At 46.0% G+C, this 19463-nt stretch overlaps 1 protein-coding gene and 1 pseudogene across 2 annotated transcripts; one reads left to right on the top strand and one right to left on the bottom strand.

Moving 5' to 3' along the window:
* The first annotated feature begins 204 nt into the window (after positions 1-204).
* LOC109787243 (uncharacterized) lies at positions 205-3506 on the top strand. Of its 2 annotated transcripts, XR_002238500.4 has the most exons (3): positions 205-824; positions 1853-2566; positions 2768-3506. XR_002238500.4 is itself a non-coding variant. In XM_020345801.4 (2 exons), exons 1-2 carry the CDS (start codon positions 337-339, stop codon positions 2118-2120), a joined length of 756 nt encoding a protein of 251 aa, XP_020201390.1. In that variant the 5' UTR covers positions 205-336; the 3' UTR covers positions 2121-3506. The 2 variants fall into 2 exon arrangements, 1 of the variants encoding a protein (XP_020201390.1); XM_020345801.4 differs by having other exon boundaries at positions 1853-3506.
* A 1733-nt stretch (positions 3507-5239) lies between these two features.
* LOC109787235 (inositol-3-phosphate synthase 1-like) lies at positions 5240-18235 on the bottom strand (annotated as a pseudogene).
* Between the last annotated feature and the right edge of the window lie 1228 nt (positions 18236-19463).

Genomic DNA, 19463 nt, shown 5'->3' with positions numbered 1-19463 from the left:
CTTCTACCGAGACCGCGTCCAGTACACGTGATATTGGGTTAGATGCACCCGCGATAGCCTCGCCTAAGTTGTTGTGCAGAACCACACCTAAATCCATGCACTTAACCAAACACGCTCCAAACAAACTTTTTTCTATCCTAAAAAAAAAAAAACTAACTTTTTTCTCAGGTGGAACAAACGGTTAAACACCCAGCCCCCTAAAAAAAACACCCAGCCTCCATGCGGCTCGACTCTACTTCCCCATCTTCCGTCGGCCCGAGCCATCCTGTCCTCCCTTCCTGCCCCTAGCCGAACTCCTCCGCTTTCCCCCAAATCCGGCGAGAATCTCGGCACGCCATGACCTCCTCTTACCGGCCGGCCGCCACGACGAGCCCGGAGGCGACGGCGGCAGTACCCAAGGTGGAGGCCGAAGCGGCGGCGACGGCGGCCCGAAACCCTAGCTCCCCCAGCGGCCCGCCGTCGCCGGAGATGGAGGCCACGGCGGAGGCGCTCACGCGGGAGGAGGTGCTACGCCGGAGGCGCCGACGCACGGCGCGGCTCGTTGGCGTGTACCGCCGGCTGTACTGGGCGATGGCAGAGGAGGTGCGCGCGCGGCACCGGCAGTACGTCTGGGAGCTCGGCCGCAGTCCGCTCGAGGCCGAGCAGCCCCCGTCGGCCGCGTGCTCGGAGGCGAAGCCTGGGCCGGCGGCGGTGCCGAGGAGGAAGAAGTGTGGGTTCACGGGCTGCAAGGTGCGGGCGATGCCTATGGCCAAGTACTGCCACTCCCACATCCTCTCCGATCCCAATCAGGCCCTGTACAAGGGATGCGGTCAAATCATCAAGAGGTGAACCTCTTAATGCTCATAATACAGAGTAAAACTTGGAATCTTGGTCTGGTTAGAGTTCCTGTTTCGGTCGTGGTGTTTGCTCTGGATCTAGCCATCTAGGGATGTCTCTTTGGAGTTGTTTGATTGGCTGTCTCTCTTTCTGGTGTGATTGGATCAGTAGTTTTATTTGAAGAATGACATACTAGTATGCAGGTGGCATTTCTAACCTCTATACAACTGTATAGTGTACGAATAACACTACGATTTTTGTTTTGGGTCAAGACTAAGGCATGATATTCCTAAAATACATTTATCTTTCCAGATAGAGTACTTAGCTATTCTTATACATTAAACTTGAGTTTTCTGTAGTATATATCACAGTCATAGAGTATTCTATGGCTATAATTCTATTTTCAGTGAGATGAATGACAGGAATCAAATCTACATCTTATACTTAATGCAAATGTGATTCTGAATATACACCTTAGCCTATTGTAATATCTTATATCAATATGCTGTCAGTACTTTGGTTATCTAAACTCACGTGCGAGGCACGTGTAGCGTACTAGTTGTCAATTAGTGTGCCGTTCTATCTACTATAGGTTCTTGTAGCAAAAAAAATCCCCAATCTACGCTAAACATAAATAATTGTACCCAGAATTAGGGTTTTGACGCAATGCTTGATCTCCTGTCTTGTTTGTGCACTGATGTACCTTGGATGAGACTTTGAACCGAGGTATTCTTTGAGTTTTTACCAATTTGCTGTGTAGATTTGAGCTTCTCATTTTGTCATCTGAAAACAGAAATGTTTATGCTTCGAGTTGTGGGATTACCTAGGTTTGCGATTAGTATGATTTGCTTATTCTTTAGGACCATATTTAAACCATGCTCCTATATCAAAGTACAGCAATTCAAGTGTTTTGTAATTTTTGCTGCCACCAATGTACTTAATTATGTCTGAGAACGAGTCATCAGTTCTCTAGGCCTCTTTCTATTTACTGAAATTTACAGTAGCAATGCTAACTAGGTTCTTGATAATGTTTCAGTGGTGCACAGATTGGGCAAATTACTTGCAGCAGGCCCATCCTAAAAGCTTCAGTTCCCTCCCTCTGCAATGTTCACTTGCAAAGATCTCAGAAGAACATATCACAGGCTTATAAGAAAGTTGGCTTTAATCCACCCCCTACTGGCCAGATCTCCCCAGATTTTAGTGTCTTAGTTGCCGAATGTGTCCGTCAGATCCAGGCCAGGAGGAGAGAATCCCGAAGTGTTGCAGCAGGGAAGAAATGCCCCAAAGATGGGAAAGTTGGCTGAGCTATACTCTGAGATCTCATTTGTTACATAAACTGTAGGAAAATGTCAGGCATCCTGAGGTTTACCGAGTGTTGATAACTAACCCTGCGGGTTACTGCACTCTTCCTTGAAAGATATGGAATATTGATAATATATGTGGCGTGCAGCTGTGCATGACTGGATGACAACATGACCCTGATGGTTGTCAGTTAACAGCAAATTTTGTATGAAGAGTTTATCCAACGAGCTAGTGGTGGAGTGTCAAGTATCAAGGTTGAGGGTTCGCAAAATGCACACATGTCAGGAGAGCATTTATGTATCAAAATGCTTCTGATGACTTGCTGAACATGCTGCAGGACTGCCATGGTTAATTTTATTCATCTTCTGATGGTAATTTATCCTAAATGAAGGCCTGAGTTAGATATACTGGGTCGGTTCATTGCCAACTGCCGATTTTGAAGAACATGGTGAGTTGTGAAGCGTGTTCAGGTTTCACGTCCTGAATTGGTTTTAAACTGAGTGCCTCTTTTGAAGTAAATAATATGCTTTTTTCAGCTTGGTAATGTATACTGTGTGATGGCTGTCCTGTTATTCAGCTTGGTGTTTCTTTAGATATGTTATTGGAAAATGTCCACCTTGTGAAGTATACACCATTCCTATTTTTCCAGATGAAATCTTCACCTTGTTTACGGCACATACTTCTCCAGAAAGGATTGAGATTGTTGCTTTGTGCCAAGGATGCTATGGAGACAGTGGTTTTGTGCCAATCCTGAAGGAGCCATTCAAATATAAGGTACTATGAGGAGAGAATGGCATGTACATGTTGATGTTTATGACATGGATGAGGAGAGGGCATGTACATGTTGATGTTTATTTTTGCCTGATTTAGTTGGAATGGTTGCATTGTACGAAAGATGGTCCACATAGAAGACCCTGCAAGCAGTATGAGATGTCGCTGCATTGCTGATATTGATGCAAGGGAGGAGCCGTACATACAAAGGATAGTTGCCTGGTACTGCAATCAAATTTCGTAGTATCTTCGTTGCATGAATAGTTACTTATGAAGTAATGGATGTTGTGGTACCAGCAACACATGAATGTGCATGCTTAAGCTTATATCAAATGCTCTGAGATAGAGGACATGATGTGGATATCGGCAGACATTGGATGGCCTGGAAGTACGACGTGACTAAGGACTGGAAGTATGACGTGACTAAGGAACTGACGCAATTGTCCATGTAAAAAAATGAGAATGGTATTACTGGCCATGTGATTAGAGTATGACATTGCATGTGTGCATGTGTGCATGTGTGGATGGGAAAAAGGAAGATATTACAAACTGATTTATGGACTAAACCATTAGGGCCTTCCATATTCCATTTTCATTGAAGTTCATCGTTAGTTTTGTAAGTCAAGCTCTAGTCATCGGTACCGAAGTTAACTATGTTGATATCAAGTTGCTATGTAGCAACTTTTGTTACCAACGCATAGCAACTTCATGAGAAAAAGGTGGCAACTTTGAAGGTGAAAAAAGCTGTCGAAACATAGCAAACATGAGGTCCAGTATTGAAGATCAATGTAAATTCGAGCAACTCATTTCGTCGTTTCAGTAGCACTTCCTTTGTAAAAAAATATAAAAGTGTTTAGATCACTTAGTGATCTACACGTATTTTTCTACAGAGGAATAGCATATTTTGACGATTTCAGTAATACAATAAATATAAAAGCAGTGATCTAAACGCTTTTATATTTATTTACAGAGGGAGTAGCATTTAAAGCGCACACGTGGTTGCTTTTGTGATCCCTACATTCGACGCGTACTGACTGAAAATCTACTGTTCTCACATATCTTGGCATGGCTCTTCTATTGAACCACTTCTTTTCTTCGAGAAACAGCAGCAGCTTAAAACAATTACTTAGATTTAGATGACGCCATGACCTACAAGTGAAAGCACACACTAATAAAGTCATGAAAACAAGAGACTTGCATATGTTGGGATGGTTAGTACGTTGACCTATGGTTAGCCTGTTGTGAATCCTGAGTATGAAAACGAATATCCGACAACGAATGGATTAGTGAAACAAGAAAAATAGAAAGGTAATAAGTGAAGATAAATGAAACAAAGAGAAAATTATACAGCTAAAAAGTTGCATACAGAAGCGTTCAATTAGCAATATAATTATACTTTCGTACAATGTCACAAAAAAATGCAGTCCAGATGATTAAAATAAAATTAAAAAGCAAATTGTTTATAAAACATATTAAAATCTAGCGGCACAATTGCGCGGGTACTCCCGCTAGTTTTTAATATTTTTGTAAGATGGTGTCTTTTTTGGATGTGTTGACTCTGTGCATCTTGTTATGCAGATGCCGAATATTTGTTCAATGCGGTTGTACCGACTTGATATAAGAATTGAATGAAAATATCATTATAAAAAACAAACCATGAGACATGTGTGTCGTCAAGTTGGCCTGTGCAATTTTCTATACCCACCCATGCGTGTGATGATGGCAATGGGTAGGGTAATCTAATTAGGTTACTCACATAGGCAATGTGGCGTCAAATTATTATCGAAATACCGGTACCTCTCTACACTATCAATTATAGTTGTCAGCCCTTTTCCCACATAATTGAAATATGCTTTCTAGTGAATGGAAGGGCATGCAAAATGTATTAGCAAACCCCATCACTCAAATTTCTTTTCAAATGAAGATGCTCCTAAAATTGAAATTACATGTTATCTACCTTCTAGCCTTCTTTTGCATAGGTAGAAAATTGTACGAAAAAACTGCCGCGTTTCAAGCCACAAAGGAGGTTCATTATAAAGCATTCAAAAGCAAGGGCAAGTCATTTCGGAATAAAAGGCCAAGCGTCAGTCTGACTAATTCTACCAGTTCCATAATAAGCAAATATAACTAAAGAACATGGCTGGATTAATCTCCATCACCAAAAATCGTACAAAACAAGGAAAAACAGAAGATCTAATGGACGAGCTAAAACCTCCAATAGAATCCAACTGCCTTGACACCACGCTTTCCCAATCTCTCCTTCATCTCCTCCTCTACGTGACTCTTGTTATTCCTTCTAGCGTTGATCCTTTGCTCTTCCCATTATGATGAGATGATTTTGTCGGGAGGATCACTTTTGCTCAAGCATCATGTTGTTCTCAGGAGCTAGCCCGACACATGCCCTATTCTCCAACATGGCTCTCTGCTTGGCCAGCGCATTCACCACCGGTATCCTTGGGGGACCTATCCCAAGAACCAAACTATTTTATAAATGATGAAACATTCACTACATTTATGAAGTTAAAATTTTAATATGATTGTAGGTGTAGTGACATTAAATTTGCAGTGAGAAATGAATGCACTTACAAGATGGGCCTTACTGAGGTAGCTCAAGATGGTGGCCATCGGGTGAAAAGAATGAAACTTTTCCTGCACAGTGAACCAAATGAGAATAACTAAAAATGAAGAGCATCATCAACAACATAAACATCTCATTTGGGGAACATTTTGCCTGGCCTTGGGCTTTCAGCTGGATCTTTGTGTTGAGCTCAGCTAGGAGCACCAGGTCAAGGATGATGGGTGCGGCGGTGTTGTGCAACACGGTGGTGTTCCGGCCAGCCATGAAGATCTTGGGGGAGTACTCGTCCATGGCCCTCTTGTTATCCCCGACATACGACATGTACTACAATATCATGAATGGATCATTTATTTAGGTTTCCAACAAGTTTTCCCCGAACTCCGCACATTGCATGCAAGGACTGCAAATAAACCTTTTATCACAATGACGTGGTTGGGATGCTCCCCGGGGTTGTAAAGGATGCCGTTGCTGACGACCATGTCATCCACCATGCTGCTCTTGGAGATCTCTTTGGACCAAATACCTGCGTCGCCGAGAGGTTCATGCCGTCGTTGTTGCCTAGGTGGTTGAAAGTGCAACTATCCCTGGGTGGTTTGGGTAATTATTAACAACATATAGCTCATTGAGCTAATGCTATTTCAAGATGAATATTTCCGGAAAGTTCAATGATTGGCATGGCATGGATTAGAATTGTTGACCCCTCAAAATGCTAAGGACACATATTGGCTCAAGCTCAAGACTCTACATTTTACTTTTAGTGATCCAAGATCACATTGATTCCATAGGAAAAGCCAATACTATTAAAAGGGGATGAGGTGTTACTTAATGGGTTGCTTGCTCAAAATGCTTAGTGATATGCTCCAAAAACCCTCAACCACTCTCTCATATCCACATATGTCCTAAACCAAAAGTCAAACTCGGCCCCACCGAAACATTACATCCGGCACCACCGAGTTCACTTGACATAGCCACTGCCACAAACCGTAGTCACTTCGGTCTCACCGATAGGGATCTCGGTCTCACCGAGATGGGATTGCAAACTCTCTGTTTTCCTTCGTAACGTTTCGGTCCAACCGAGATGAGAGATCGGTCCCACCGAGTTCGCAATGCAAACTCTCTGTTTCCCCTTCGTAATGTTTCGGTCTCACCGAGATGAGCGAATCGGTCCCACCGAGTTTGCCTGACCAACTCTCTGGTTAGCTTATTACCAAAGTCGGTCTCACCGAGTTTGTATAATCGGTCTCACCGAGATTACGTTATGCCCTAACCCTAATGAAATCGGTCTCACCGAGTTAACATATCAGTCCCACCGAAATGCCTAACGGTCACATTATGAACTAAATCGGTCTGACCGAGTTTTCTGATTCGGTCCCACCGAGTTTGGTGAATTGTGTGTAACGGTTATATTTTGTGTGGAGGCTATATATACCCCTCCACCCACTCTTCACTCGTGGAGAGAGCCATCAGAACATGCCTACACTTCCAGCATACATTTTCTGAGAGAGAACCACCTACTCATGTGTTGAGGTCAAGATATTCTATTCCAACCACATAAATCTTGATCTCTAGCCTTCTCCAAGTTGCTTTCCACTCAAACCATCTTTCCACCAAATCCAAACCTGTGTGTGAGAGAGAGAGAGTTGAGTGTTGGGGAGACTATCATTTGAAGCACAAGAGCAAGGAGTTCATCATCAACACACCATCTATTACCTTTTGGAGAGTGGTGTCTCCTAGATTGGTTAGGTGTCACTTGGGAGCCTCCGTCAAGATTGTGGAGTTTAACCAAGGAGTTTGTACGGGCAAGGAGATCGCCTACTTCGTGAAGATCTACCCTAGTGAGGCAAGTCCTTCGTGGGCGATGGCCATGGTGCGATAGACAAGGTTGCTTCTTCGTGGACCCTTCGTGGGTGGTGCCCTCCATGGACTCGCGCAACCGTTACCCTTCGTGGGTTGAAGTCTCCATCAACGTGGATGTACGATAGCACCACCTATCGGAACCACGCCAAAAATCTCCATGTCTACATTGTGTTTGCTCCCTCCAAACTCCTCCCTTTACCTTCATGTGCAGTGTTTTACATTCCGCTGCTATACTTTTAGACTTGCATGTGTAGGTTGATTGCTTGACTTGTGCTAAGTTGTTAAAATCTGCCAAGAGTTAAAATTGGGAAAAGGCTAGATTTTTATTTGGTCAAGTAGTCTAATCACTCCCCCTCTAGACATACTTTCGATCCTACAAGTGGTATCAAAGCTTTGGTCTCCATTTGCCTTGATTTCCATAGATTTTGGTGATCATAGCCTTGGTTTCACAACCTAGGAGAGTATGGCGTCTAGCGAGGGAAATTACCACCGTAGAGGTCCTTACTTTGATGGTACTAATTTTGCTAGTTGGAAGCATACGATGAAAAAGCATATTCTTGGACATAACCCTGCCGTTTGGGCTATTGCGTGTATTGGCTTGCAAGGTGAATTCTTTTATGGGAGAGAACCAAACCGTGAAGCTACCGCGGAAGAGCTGAAGATGCTGCAATACAATGCTCAAGCTTGTGATATTCTCTTCAACGGATTGGCCCCGAAGAATTCAACAAAATCAGCCGTCTTGAGAATGCAAAGGAAATTTGGGATACTTTGATTGATATGCACGAGGGTACCGACTCCGTCAAGGAATCCAAATTGGATGTGCTTCAAAGTCAGCTTGACAAGTTCAAAATGAAGGATGGTGAAGGTGTCGCTGAAATGTACTCTAGGCTTGCTCTCATCACAAATGAGATTGCCGGCTTAGGGAGTGAAAAGATGATCGATAGATTCATCATCAAGAAGATCCTAAGAGCCTTGGATGGAAAATATGATACCGTGTGCACATTGATCCAAATGATGCCCAATTACAAAGATCTCAAGCCAACGGAAGTCATTGGAAGAATTGTTGCTCATGAGATGTCACTCAAGGATAAGGAAGAGCTTCACAACAAGTCAAGTGGTGCTTACAAAGCCTCATGTGATGTTCCTACATCATCAAGTGAGAAACAAACCTTCAATGAAGAATTAAGCCTAATGGTGAAGAATTTCAACAAGTTCTACAAGAGTAGAAGCAAGGAAAGAAGTTCCAAGTCAAGGTCCTACAATGACAAAAGATCTTCAAGTCGTGAGCGTAATTGCTAAAATTGTGGAAGACCCGGACACTACTCCAATGAGTGTACGCCCCCTACAAAAGAAGAGAAGATTCACCCAAAAGAAGAAGTAGAAGAGAGAATCACCACCCAGAGAAAGGAGGAGTAGAGATGATCGTTATGAACGAAGAACCTCTCGCAGAAGCAAGGATTCGGAAAGGAAGGACAAATCATCAAAGAGCTACACAAAACGAAGACATCAAGCTCACGTTGGTGAATGGGTATCCGGCTCCGACTCCGACCATCACTCTGAGAGAAGTTATCACTCCGACTCTGAATATACTCAAGATGAAGGTGTTGACGGTCTAGCACTTGCATCAACTAACTCCTACGACATATTTGACTCTCCAAATGAAGGAATTGGAATATGCTTCATGGCTAAAGGTCCAAAGGTATCACATCCCGAGTATGTTGATTTCAATAGTGATGAAGATGATTTGCTAGGTGATGATGATTTACTTGTTGACAACTCTAGTGTTGAAAACTATGATGAATTTGCTATTAATCATGCTAAGCAAGATAAAACGAATGTTGATGATAAGAAGGAGATTGAGCGTCTAACTAAAGAACTAAACAGTCTTAAGTTAGCTCATGAAACTACCTTAGAAGGTCATCGAGAACTTTTAAAGACTCATGAGAAGTTACGCTTTGAAAAGCTCAACCTTGAGCAAGAGCATGAGTTTTTAAAGGCCATCAATGATGATCTTGGTAAGAAAAGTTCTTCTTACATTGCCAAGCGTTTACTCTTGTCTACTTACATGCCACAAGTAAAATCTAGCAACAAGAGTAAGAAAGATTCTTCATCTAGTAGTAACAATAATCATGCTAAATCCAATGTTATTGCTTCTAGTAGTTCTCTTGATTCCACTAATGATTCTCTTAGCCAAGTTACATTTGAGCAAGAAAATAGTTTATTGAAGGGAATTATAGAGAAAGGTGTTTACAAGAGCCTTGCTGGGAGTAAGCAATTTGAGGAAATTGTACGCAAGCAAGGAAGGCACCGGAAGAATCAAGGAATTGGTTTTGAACGAAAGTTCAATGCCAATGGAGTTGAGTGGGAAGAAGATTAATACCCTAAGACAAAGTTTGTTCCTCAAGAGAAGTATGATCCTACTTCTTTCCAAGGGACACAAGCTCAAGATGATCTTGCACCACAAGACCACAATCGAAAAGGCAAGGACAAGCTCCAAGAGGAGATTGATGCATTTGAAGAAGCTCCTAAGGCCTTGGTCAAGTGGGTTCCCAAGACCACATCAAGTTATACTACATCAAGTACGACTACAACTCCAAGGATTCCCATCAAGATGATGTGGATCCCGAAGAAGAAGAACTAGAGAGTTCTTGAGGGTGACTCCGCCAACATACTTCACTCATATCTTTTTGGCAAGGACGAGTGCGAACAACTTCCACATCTTGCACTAGTTCAAGGAGTCACAAACCCTCTTGTTGGTAAGACAAGGGACAAGGTAGCCTAATGTTTTCATGGACATCATCTTGTGTGTACATCACTGTATGTCTATGGATATCCTTGTTTGTTCCTTGTGGGACTAACCCGTGTAGGTATTGAAAGTGCAACTCACTCCAATGGATTGCTCCGAATGATCTACATCAACATTGAGCGTCCACATCCTCAACACCTACATGAAGTCATCATCGACAAAACCCAAGGTTAGTTCATCCCTCTTAGGGGGGATATCACATCTAGGGGGAGCTTTACTCAAATCAATTGAGCTAAAGCAACTCTAGTGGTGTGAACACACCAATGCTTTATGTAAAAGTGGTAACCCCACTTGTGCTTAAACAATGAGTATGACCTATGATCAAATGTTCTCATTTGACTCCTAAGTCAATATACTCATATATATATATGACCTAGTCATCGCCAATTGCTTGATAGACGCTAGAGTGTTTGTGCATGCTTTGACACATATTTCATTTGCCATTTTATTGTGTGAGCATGTTGATTGCATATTTTACTCATTCGAGGACATCCATTTGTTGCTTTGATTGTTTGGCTTTTTTCTCTTTTGACAAATGGATGGACAAGAATGCCTAAGAACTCCCTCTAGCTATCTATGCTTTTCTCATCTCAAACTCTATTCATGCTACATCACAAAGTTTGATCAAGTCAGATTCGAACCACTCTGCGTGAGGAGCACTCGGAGTCCCCGATTCTTCATAGGCTTAAACTTCCAAAACCTCTTTGTGCATTTCGGTATGCCCGAGTCATCCACTTCGGTCACACCGAGTTAACTAAGTTGATCTAGGTTTTCCATCTCGGTGCAACCGATTTGAACTTTTCGGTCACACCGAGTTGCAGTAACCGCTTGCGATTCTGCATCTCGGTGCCACCGAGTTGTTCCACTCTGTCGGCGTTCCGGGAACGGGGGTCCCCAGACTTGCCTGCCTGCGGCCCACGGCGTGGTTCCACTAGCCGCCCTGTACAATCCATCTTCACCAGTAAACACTCAAGACCTTCGCGAGGCGGGCGACACAAGACCTCCTCAGGGGCAGCCTCGCTAGGCTGGCTCGCGAGGAGCGGAGAGATCAAGGCGAGGGGCACCTCGTGAGGTTCCCATGACGTGAGCCATGATGACCAAGGCCAGGCGGGGCCAGCGGGCGCAGAGTACTGGTTTCCTCTTTGGTGCTAAAGGAGCAGGTGCAGGCGAGGAGTCCCGAGGCATCAGGCAAAGGTTTCCATATCGGTGCAACAAGACCAAGACCAGCAGGACGGCATGACGGAGGTCATCACGGAGCCCACGACGGCGTCACCACCAGAGCCTTTGGCAGGCGAAGACCACCTTTTGTCAGGATGGCTTGTACTAGCTACCCCCCTTCAAATTGGCTGTTGTGGGATCCCTTCCCGCCTAATATTTGGGGAGAGGACCCGGGCCTCTATAAATAGGACTAGCCACCACCCTAGCAAGGGGACAGATCATTCAGATCATCCTCAACCACACAAGCTCACCGAGATCAAGAACGCCTCTCCTCAGGAGGTAGTTCTTCCCTTGTACCTGTTTATCCCGGCCTACAAGGCAATCCAGCACACCACACTGGAGTAGGGTATTACACCACATTGGTGGCCCGAACTAGTATAAACTCTTGTGTCCCTTGTTCTTCGGGTTCAGCGAGCTAGGCTTTGAGATCGTTGTGAGAGCGTGAGCTAGGGGGGGAGAGAGATCTCCGTGCGCACCCCAAAGTTCGAACCTCAAGGGTTTTGCCGGAACCCGTGGTCCGACATTTGGCGCGCCAGGTAGGGGGTGCGCCGAAGTTCACCTCTCCAGCGGCACCACCTCCCCGTCCTGTCCCCATGGCCGGCGTCGCTCCTCCGACTGGGTCAACGGACGCCCCCGACGGCGCCAGGGGGCTCCGAGCTTTTACCCCGCCTTGCGATGGGTGCAGTGGCCGCCCAAGTTCAAGCCGGAGATGCCGCCGCGCTACGACGGCGCGGCGGATCCGTCGGCCTTCCCGCTAGCGTACGAGGAGGCCGTCCTGGAAGCTGGAGGCGACGACAAGGTCATGGCCAACTGGTTCCCCATGGCCCTCGCTGGAGCACCGTGCGCCTGGCTGCTCACCGTGCAGTTCTTCCGCCAGATCGGCGCCGCCTCCGTGCAGCAAGTAGCCCCTCCAGGATGGGCGGCGCCCAAGGCCGACCTCACCTTCGACTCAAGGGATCACCCCGTCACCACTGCCAGCTCGGGCGTGCTCTCAATGCTTTGCACGCCCACCATCTGCAACGTAGCCGTCACCAAGACCCTCATCGACGGCGGGGCCGGCCTTAACGTGCTCTCGGTGGAAGCTTTCGGCTTGCTTCACGTGCCACATGAACGGCTCCGTCCCACCAAGCCCTTCTCCGGAGTCGGCAGCGGCTCCACCAGCCCCCTGGGGCAGATCCGCCTTCCTGTAACCTTCGGCACTCGCGACAACTACCGCACCGAGCTCATCAACTTCGACATCACCCGCATCGGCCTCCCGTACAACGCCATCCTTGGGTACCCGGCCTTGGCCCAGTTCATGGCGGCCACCCATCCTGCTTATAACCTCATGAAGATGCCCGGGAGCAAAGGCGTCCTCATCGTAGCTAGATACACCAGGGAGGCTCTGGCGGCGCTCAAGCTTGCCTTCGAGGCCGCCGTGGTAGCATGCCCGGCCGATGAGGCCATTCCCGGAGCTAAGGAGGCCGCACCAGCAAAGAAGAAGCAGCTGTTCACCCAAGATCGGGCCAAAACGAAGCAAGTGCCGGTCGAGGAAGATGGACCTTCAGGAGCCACCTTCACCATAGGTGCCAACCTCGACCCAGATCAAGAGGAGGCATTGGTGAAGTTCCTGCACGCGAACAAGGAGGTATTCGCCTGGGAATCCAAGCAGCTGGTAGGGGTCCCGAGGGGGGTGATCGAGCATCACTTGAGGGTGTGCCCCAATGTGCGTCCTGTGAAGCAGAAGGCGCGGCGGCAGTCCATGGAGAAGCAGTCCTTCATCGTCCAGGAAACCCACAAGCTGGAGGCAGCAGGTGTCATTCGCGAGGTCCGGTACCCGGAGTGGCTAGCGAACCCCGTCGTTGTGCCAAAGAATGGCGGGAAGGAGCACATGTGTGTCGACTTCACCAACCTCAACAAGGCCTGTCCCCAAGACCCGTTCCCGCTTCCGCGCATCGACCAGATTGTCGACTCCACCGCCGAGTGCGACCTACCGTGTTTCCTGGACGCGTTCTCAGGCTACCACCAGATCAAGATGGCGGCGGAGGATGTGGAGAAGACGGCTTTCCTGACCCCGTGCGGGGTGTACTGCTACACTTGCATGCCATTCGGGCTGTGCAACGCGGGAGCGACCTTCCAACAGCTGATGCACATCGCCCTGGGTCAGCAGCTCGGGAGAAACGCTGAAGCCTACGTCGACGACATCATAGTAAAATCTCGGGAGGCGAGGACTCTGATTCAGGACCTAGAGGAGACCTTCGCAAGCCTGCGCCAGGCGGACCTGCGGCTTAACCCAGAGAAGTGCGTGTTCGGTGTTCCCTCCGGCAAGCTGCTGGGCTTCCTCGTGTCTCACAGGGGGATCGAGGCTAACCCGGAGAAGGTCAAGGCGATAGAAGACATGAGCCCACCACAAACCCTCAAGGAAAATGCAGAAGCTTGCGGGCTGCATGACCTCGCTGGGACTCTGATTCAGGGACCTATCCGCGATTATTTTTATCGTAGATTAGCCCCTGAACTTCAAACCCTCGCAACTTTTTGCTCGTTCGTCCAAATCCAGTGAAACCAACGCCAAAATCTTTGTCTCGAACCCCTCTTTGCAGTTAACCAACTTGAACATGGTTTTGACAATTAAAAAGTTGGTTTCAAGCAGATTTTAATTTGAACTTCTTTTGATTGTAGTTTGAGTTTCGTAGCCCCGATTCGGTCGATTCTTTTTGCGAATCGAAGCTCTTCTCTTGTGCTTTCAATTTGGATCTTTTCTCTTGAGTTTTACTATTGCATCTATGCTTGAGTGCTTATGTATGTTATTGTTTGTTTATGATAGAGTTTCCGGAGTGCGAAGCGTGCTACAACGAGTCACTAGGATTTTCAGATCGTCAGCAAGGCAAGTAACACTATGATCATATCCCTTATTACCCAGTTTTTTATGCATTAGTCTCGACCCTCAAACATTGCATGAGTAGGATATGTTAACATGTGGGTTTTGGGAAGTAGTTGTTGAGGTAGTACCTATTGCCCTTTTCATTCAAACCCTGGGAGTTACTTCTACGTTATGCTTATACTGTTATGCTATGCTCGTAGACGTGGTTTGGTTTGAGTGATTCATGACAGTTGTGAGTATTATTATGAACTAAGGGTTTATTTAAGGTGGCTACTTTAGCACACATCTGGGTGGATTGGTTTGTGGGCACCTGGGGTAATCCAGTGTTGTCCAAAGGAGAATCCCAGGGCATCCGTGTGATTTTTCCTATGGTTTGCCACCTAGGCTCAAAGGGATCATAAGATTATTCATGCTAGAAACTTCCATGTGCAGCCACAAGCCATTATGGGCTCTGGCATAGTTGAGTAAGTTGTGGGAATCCTTTCCATGATGGGCTAGCAGATGTAGGGGATTGTAGGTGTACCGGCCTATCTATCGGTTAAGGGGACCTCTTCGGAAAGACTGTGTCTCGGTCATCCATTTCTCAAACATCATGCAGTGTGAGAAATACAATGGAGGAGATTGAGTCTTGTGGGGAAAAGTGCGCAAACCTCTGCAGAGTGTACCAACTAATCATGATTAGCCGTGTCCCCAGTTATGGACATCTTGAGTATCTGGTACTTGAATTATTATGCTGATCTCATCACTTTACTTAATTAACTTGTTGGGTTAATGATTATTAATTTGGGATTGAGATGGGGTTTCCATTCTCAATGTTTTAAAAAAACTTTGTAGTCAAATAAAATATATTCCTTTGTTGTAGGAAAAAATTAGCTTTCTGCAAAAATTTAATCATAGAGCCTCCACCGGCCAAATATGCATATAGTTATAGCTGTTACATGTTCTTTGCTCTACAGTGTTATTTTGCCAGCATATTCCATGTGCTGACCCGATTCGGGCTGCAACGTATTATGTTGCAGACTTTTCAGACGAAGAGTAAGGTGCGCTAGGTCGTTGTTGAAAGATCGTGGATGTCGCCTAGAGGGGGGGGGTGAATAGGCGCTTTAAAATAATTACGGTTTAGGCTTGAACAAATGCGGAATAAACCTAGCGGTTAATTTGACAAGCACAAAACCTACAACAACTAGGCTCACCTATGTGCACCAACAACTTATGCTAAGCAATATAAACAACTAAGTGATAGCAAGATATATGACAAGAAACAATATGGCTATCACAAAGTAAAGTGCATAAGTAAAGGGTTCGGGTAAGAGATAACCGAGGCACGCGGAGATGATGATGTATCCCGAAGTTCACACCCTTGCGGATGCTAATCTCCGTTTGGAGCGGTGTGGAGGCACAATGCTCCCCAAGAAGCCACTAGGGCCACCGTAATCTCCTCACGCCCTCGCACAATGCAAGATGCCGTGATTCCACTAAGGGACCCTTGAGGGCGGTCACCGAACCCGTACAAATGGCAACCCTTGGGGGAGGTCACCGAACCCGTACACTTTGGCAACCCTTGGGGGCGGTCACCAGTACTCGTCAAATTGCTCGGGGCGATCTCCACATCCTAATTGGAGACCCCGACGCTTGCCCGGAGCTTTACACCACAATGATTGAGCTCCGAACACCACCAACCGTCTAGGGCGCCCAAGCACCCAAGAGGAACAAGCTCAAGGGCACCAAGCACCCAAGAGTAATAAGCTGCTCAACTTGTAACTTCCACGTATCACCGTGGAGAACTCAAACCGATGCACCAAATGCAATGGAAAGGGCACACGGAGTGCCCAAGTCCTTCTCTCTCAAATCCCACTGAAGCAACTAATGCTAGGGAGGAAAAAGAGAGGAAGAACAAGAAGGAGAACACCAAGAACTCCAAGATCTAGATCCAAGGGGTTCCCCTCACAAAGAGGAGAAAGTGATTGGTGGAAATGTGGATCTAGATCTCCTCTCTCTTTTCCCTCAAAAACTAGCAAGAATCCATGGAGGGATTGAGAGTTAGCAAGCTCGAAGAAGGTCAACAATGGGGGAAGAACACGAGCTCAACGGATAAGGTAGAATGGGGAAGAAGACCCCCTTATATAGTGGGGGGAACAATCCAACCGTTACCCCCAAAACAGCCCCGCAGAGGGCGGTACTACCGCAGGAGGCAGCGGTACTACCGCTCCCCCGGGCGGTACTACCGTGGAGTCTGGAGGGCAGGAGAGTGACAGACCCGAGCGGTAGTGCCGCGGTGGTTGGGCCGTACTACCGCTCGTGAGCGGTACTGCCGCCCTACTGCCGCTGCGAAGTACCGCACTATCCGACACGAAAAATGACCCCTCGAGTCGACGCGGTAGGGGCTTGGTACCGTAGCGGTACTACTGCTGAGGACCCACCAGCGGTACTACCGCTTGTGACCCCTAAGCGGTACTACCGCTGGGTACCGCGGTACTGCTGGGACCATCCTAAAGCCACTTCTACGAAAACAAGTATACTCCACGGGAAACCAAAACTGCCATAACTTCTGCATATGAGCTCCGAATTGAGCAAACTCAAGCTTGTTGGATACAAGACGACGAGTAGCATCAAAACAGCGAAGAATCGGCATACCGCCGCTTGTGACCCCTAACAGTGTTGGGGAGACTATCATTTGAAGCACAAGAGATAGCGGTACTGCCGCTTGTGACCCCTAACAGTGTTGGGGAGACTATCATTTGAAGCACAAGAGAAAGGAGTTCATCATCAACACACCATCTATTACCTTTTGGAGAGTGGTGTCTCCTAGATTGGTTAGGTGTCACTTGGGAGCCTCCGTCAAGATTGTGGAGTTGAACCAAGGAGTTTGTACGGGCAAGGAGATCGCCTACTTCGTGAAGATCTACCCTAGTGAGGCAAGTCTTTCGTGGGCGATGGCCATGGTGCGATAGACAAGGTTGCTTCTTCGTGGACCCTTCATGGGTGGAGCCCTCCATGGAGTCGTGCAACCGTTACCCTTCGTGGGTTGAAGTCTCCATCAACGTGGATGTACGATAGCACCACCTATCGGAACCACGCCAAAAATATCCGTGTCTACATTGCGTTTGCTCCCTCCAAACTCCTCCCTTTACCTTCATGTGCAATGTTTTACATTCCGCTGCTATACTCTTAGACTTGCATGTGTAGGTTGATTGCTTGACTTGTGCTAAGTTGTTAAAATCTGCCAAGAGTTAAAATTGGGAAAAGGCTAGATTTTTATTTGGTCAAGTAGTCTAACCACCCCCCTCTAGACATACTTTCGATACTACAGTGGTTATAGCTGGCAATCGAGGTGGGCTGCGATAAAAACACAAACAAGTATTTGATCAGTTAAAAATCTAGTCTGACAATGTGAGGATTTGAATGACCATCACCCATAAGTTTCCTTACCTTGATTCCAGCACCGAAGAGGTAGTCGACTAGGACGGACTTCATCTTGGTTTGCCCACGCTTGAAGTCATCACCACCAATCAATGAGTTCTTCATGGCCATCTCGATCAACCCTATGCATGAATGCACAAAACCGAGGAATCTAGACATCATTTAAGTCAAGAAATGAAAAAACACATACATCTCTATGTTCAGGTCAAGAGAATGCTAAGTATGTGTGCACTTGGCACACAAGTTGCAGAGCATGGTGTGCCCCCTGATACGTCTTCAATGTATCTATAATTTTTTATTGTTCCATGCTATTATAGTATCAATCTGGGATGTTTTATATGTAATATTATCATTTTTTTGGGACTAACCTATTAACTTAGTGCCAAGTGCCAGTTGCTGTTTTTGGTTTTTCAGGAAATCGGTATCAAATGAAGTCCAAATGCCACGAAACTTTTTGACAATTTTTTTCTGGACAAAAGAGACCCTAGAAGCTTCGGGAGGAGACCATACGTGCAACGAGAAGGCCACAAGGCACTTGGGCACGCCAGGGGAGGGGCGGGGGGGGGGGGGGGGGTGGTAGGCGCGCCCAAGTACCTTGTGGGCCCATCGTGACTTCATTTGACCTAATTCCACCTCTATAAATTCTCTAAAATCGGGAAACCAACAAAGAGCCACCCAAAATACTTTTTCCGCTGCCGCAAGTTTCTGTTCTTCGGAGATCCCATCTGGAGGCCTTTTCCAGTACTCTGCCGGAGGGGGAATCGATCACAGAGGGCCTCTACATCAACCTTGCTGCCCTTCCGATGATGTGCGAGTAGTTTACCACAGGCCTACAGGTCCATAGCTAGTAGCTAGATGGCTTCTTCTCTCTCTTTGACTTTAATATAATGTTCTCCTCAATGTTCTTGGAGATTTATTCGGTGTAATCTTCTTTTGCGGTGTGTTTGTTGGGATCCGATGAATTGTGGGTTTTTGATCAGATTATCTATGAATATTATTTGAGTCTTCTCTGAACTCTTTTATGCATGATTATTATAGTTTTGTATTTCTCTCCAGTCTATCCGTTTGGTTTGGCCAACTAGATTGATTTATCTTGCAATGTGCGAGGTGCTTTGTAATGGGTTCAATCTTGCGGTGCTCTATATCCCATTGACAGAAAGGGACAAGACACATATTTGTATTGTTGCTATTAGGGGGAAAACGATGGGGATTATTCATATTGATTGTATTTAATTTGTCTACATCATGTCATCTTGCTTAAGGCGTTACTCTGTTCTTTCTGAACTTAATACTCTAGATGCATGCTGGATTCGGTCGATGTGTGGAGTAATAGTAGTAGATGCACGCAGGAGTCGGTCTTCTTGTCTCGGACGTGATGCCTATATACATGATTATTGCCTTGGATATTGTCATAACTATGTGCTTTTCTATCAATTGCCCAACAGTAATTTGTTTACCCACGGTATGCTTTTTGTTCGAGAGAGAAGCCTCTAGTGAAAACTATGCCCCCCGGGTCTATCTTTATCATATATTAAAATCCAAAAATACCTTGCTACAATTTATTTACCGTTATTTTATTTTATTTTGTGTTTGTGTTTACCTATCTATCACTACAAGATTCCTTGCAATTAACCGCCAAGGGATTAACAACCCCTTGTTTGCGTGTGGTGCAAATATTTGTTGTTTTGCATATAGGTGCTATTCACGAGGTCTTGCATGGTTCTCCTACTAGATTGATAAGCTTGGTTCTTAACTGAGGGAAATACTTATCTCTACTGTACTTCATCAACCTCTCCTCTTCGAGGAAATCCGAACGTAGCTCGCAAGTAGCAGGA

The sequence above is a fragment of the Aegilops tauschii genome, chromosome 1, assembly GCF_002575655.3.
Source record: "Aegilops tauschii subsp. strangulata cultivar AL8/78 chromosome 1, Aet v6.0, whole genome shotgun sequence".
In the NCBI taxonomy this organism is placed as follows: domain Eukaryota; kingdom Viridiplantae; phylum Streptophyta; class Magnoliopsida; order Poales; family Poaceae; genus Aegilops; species Aegilops tauschii.
Note: the sequence above shows the minus strand (reverse complement) of the source record. Positions and strands in the feature narration are given on the sequence as shown.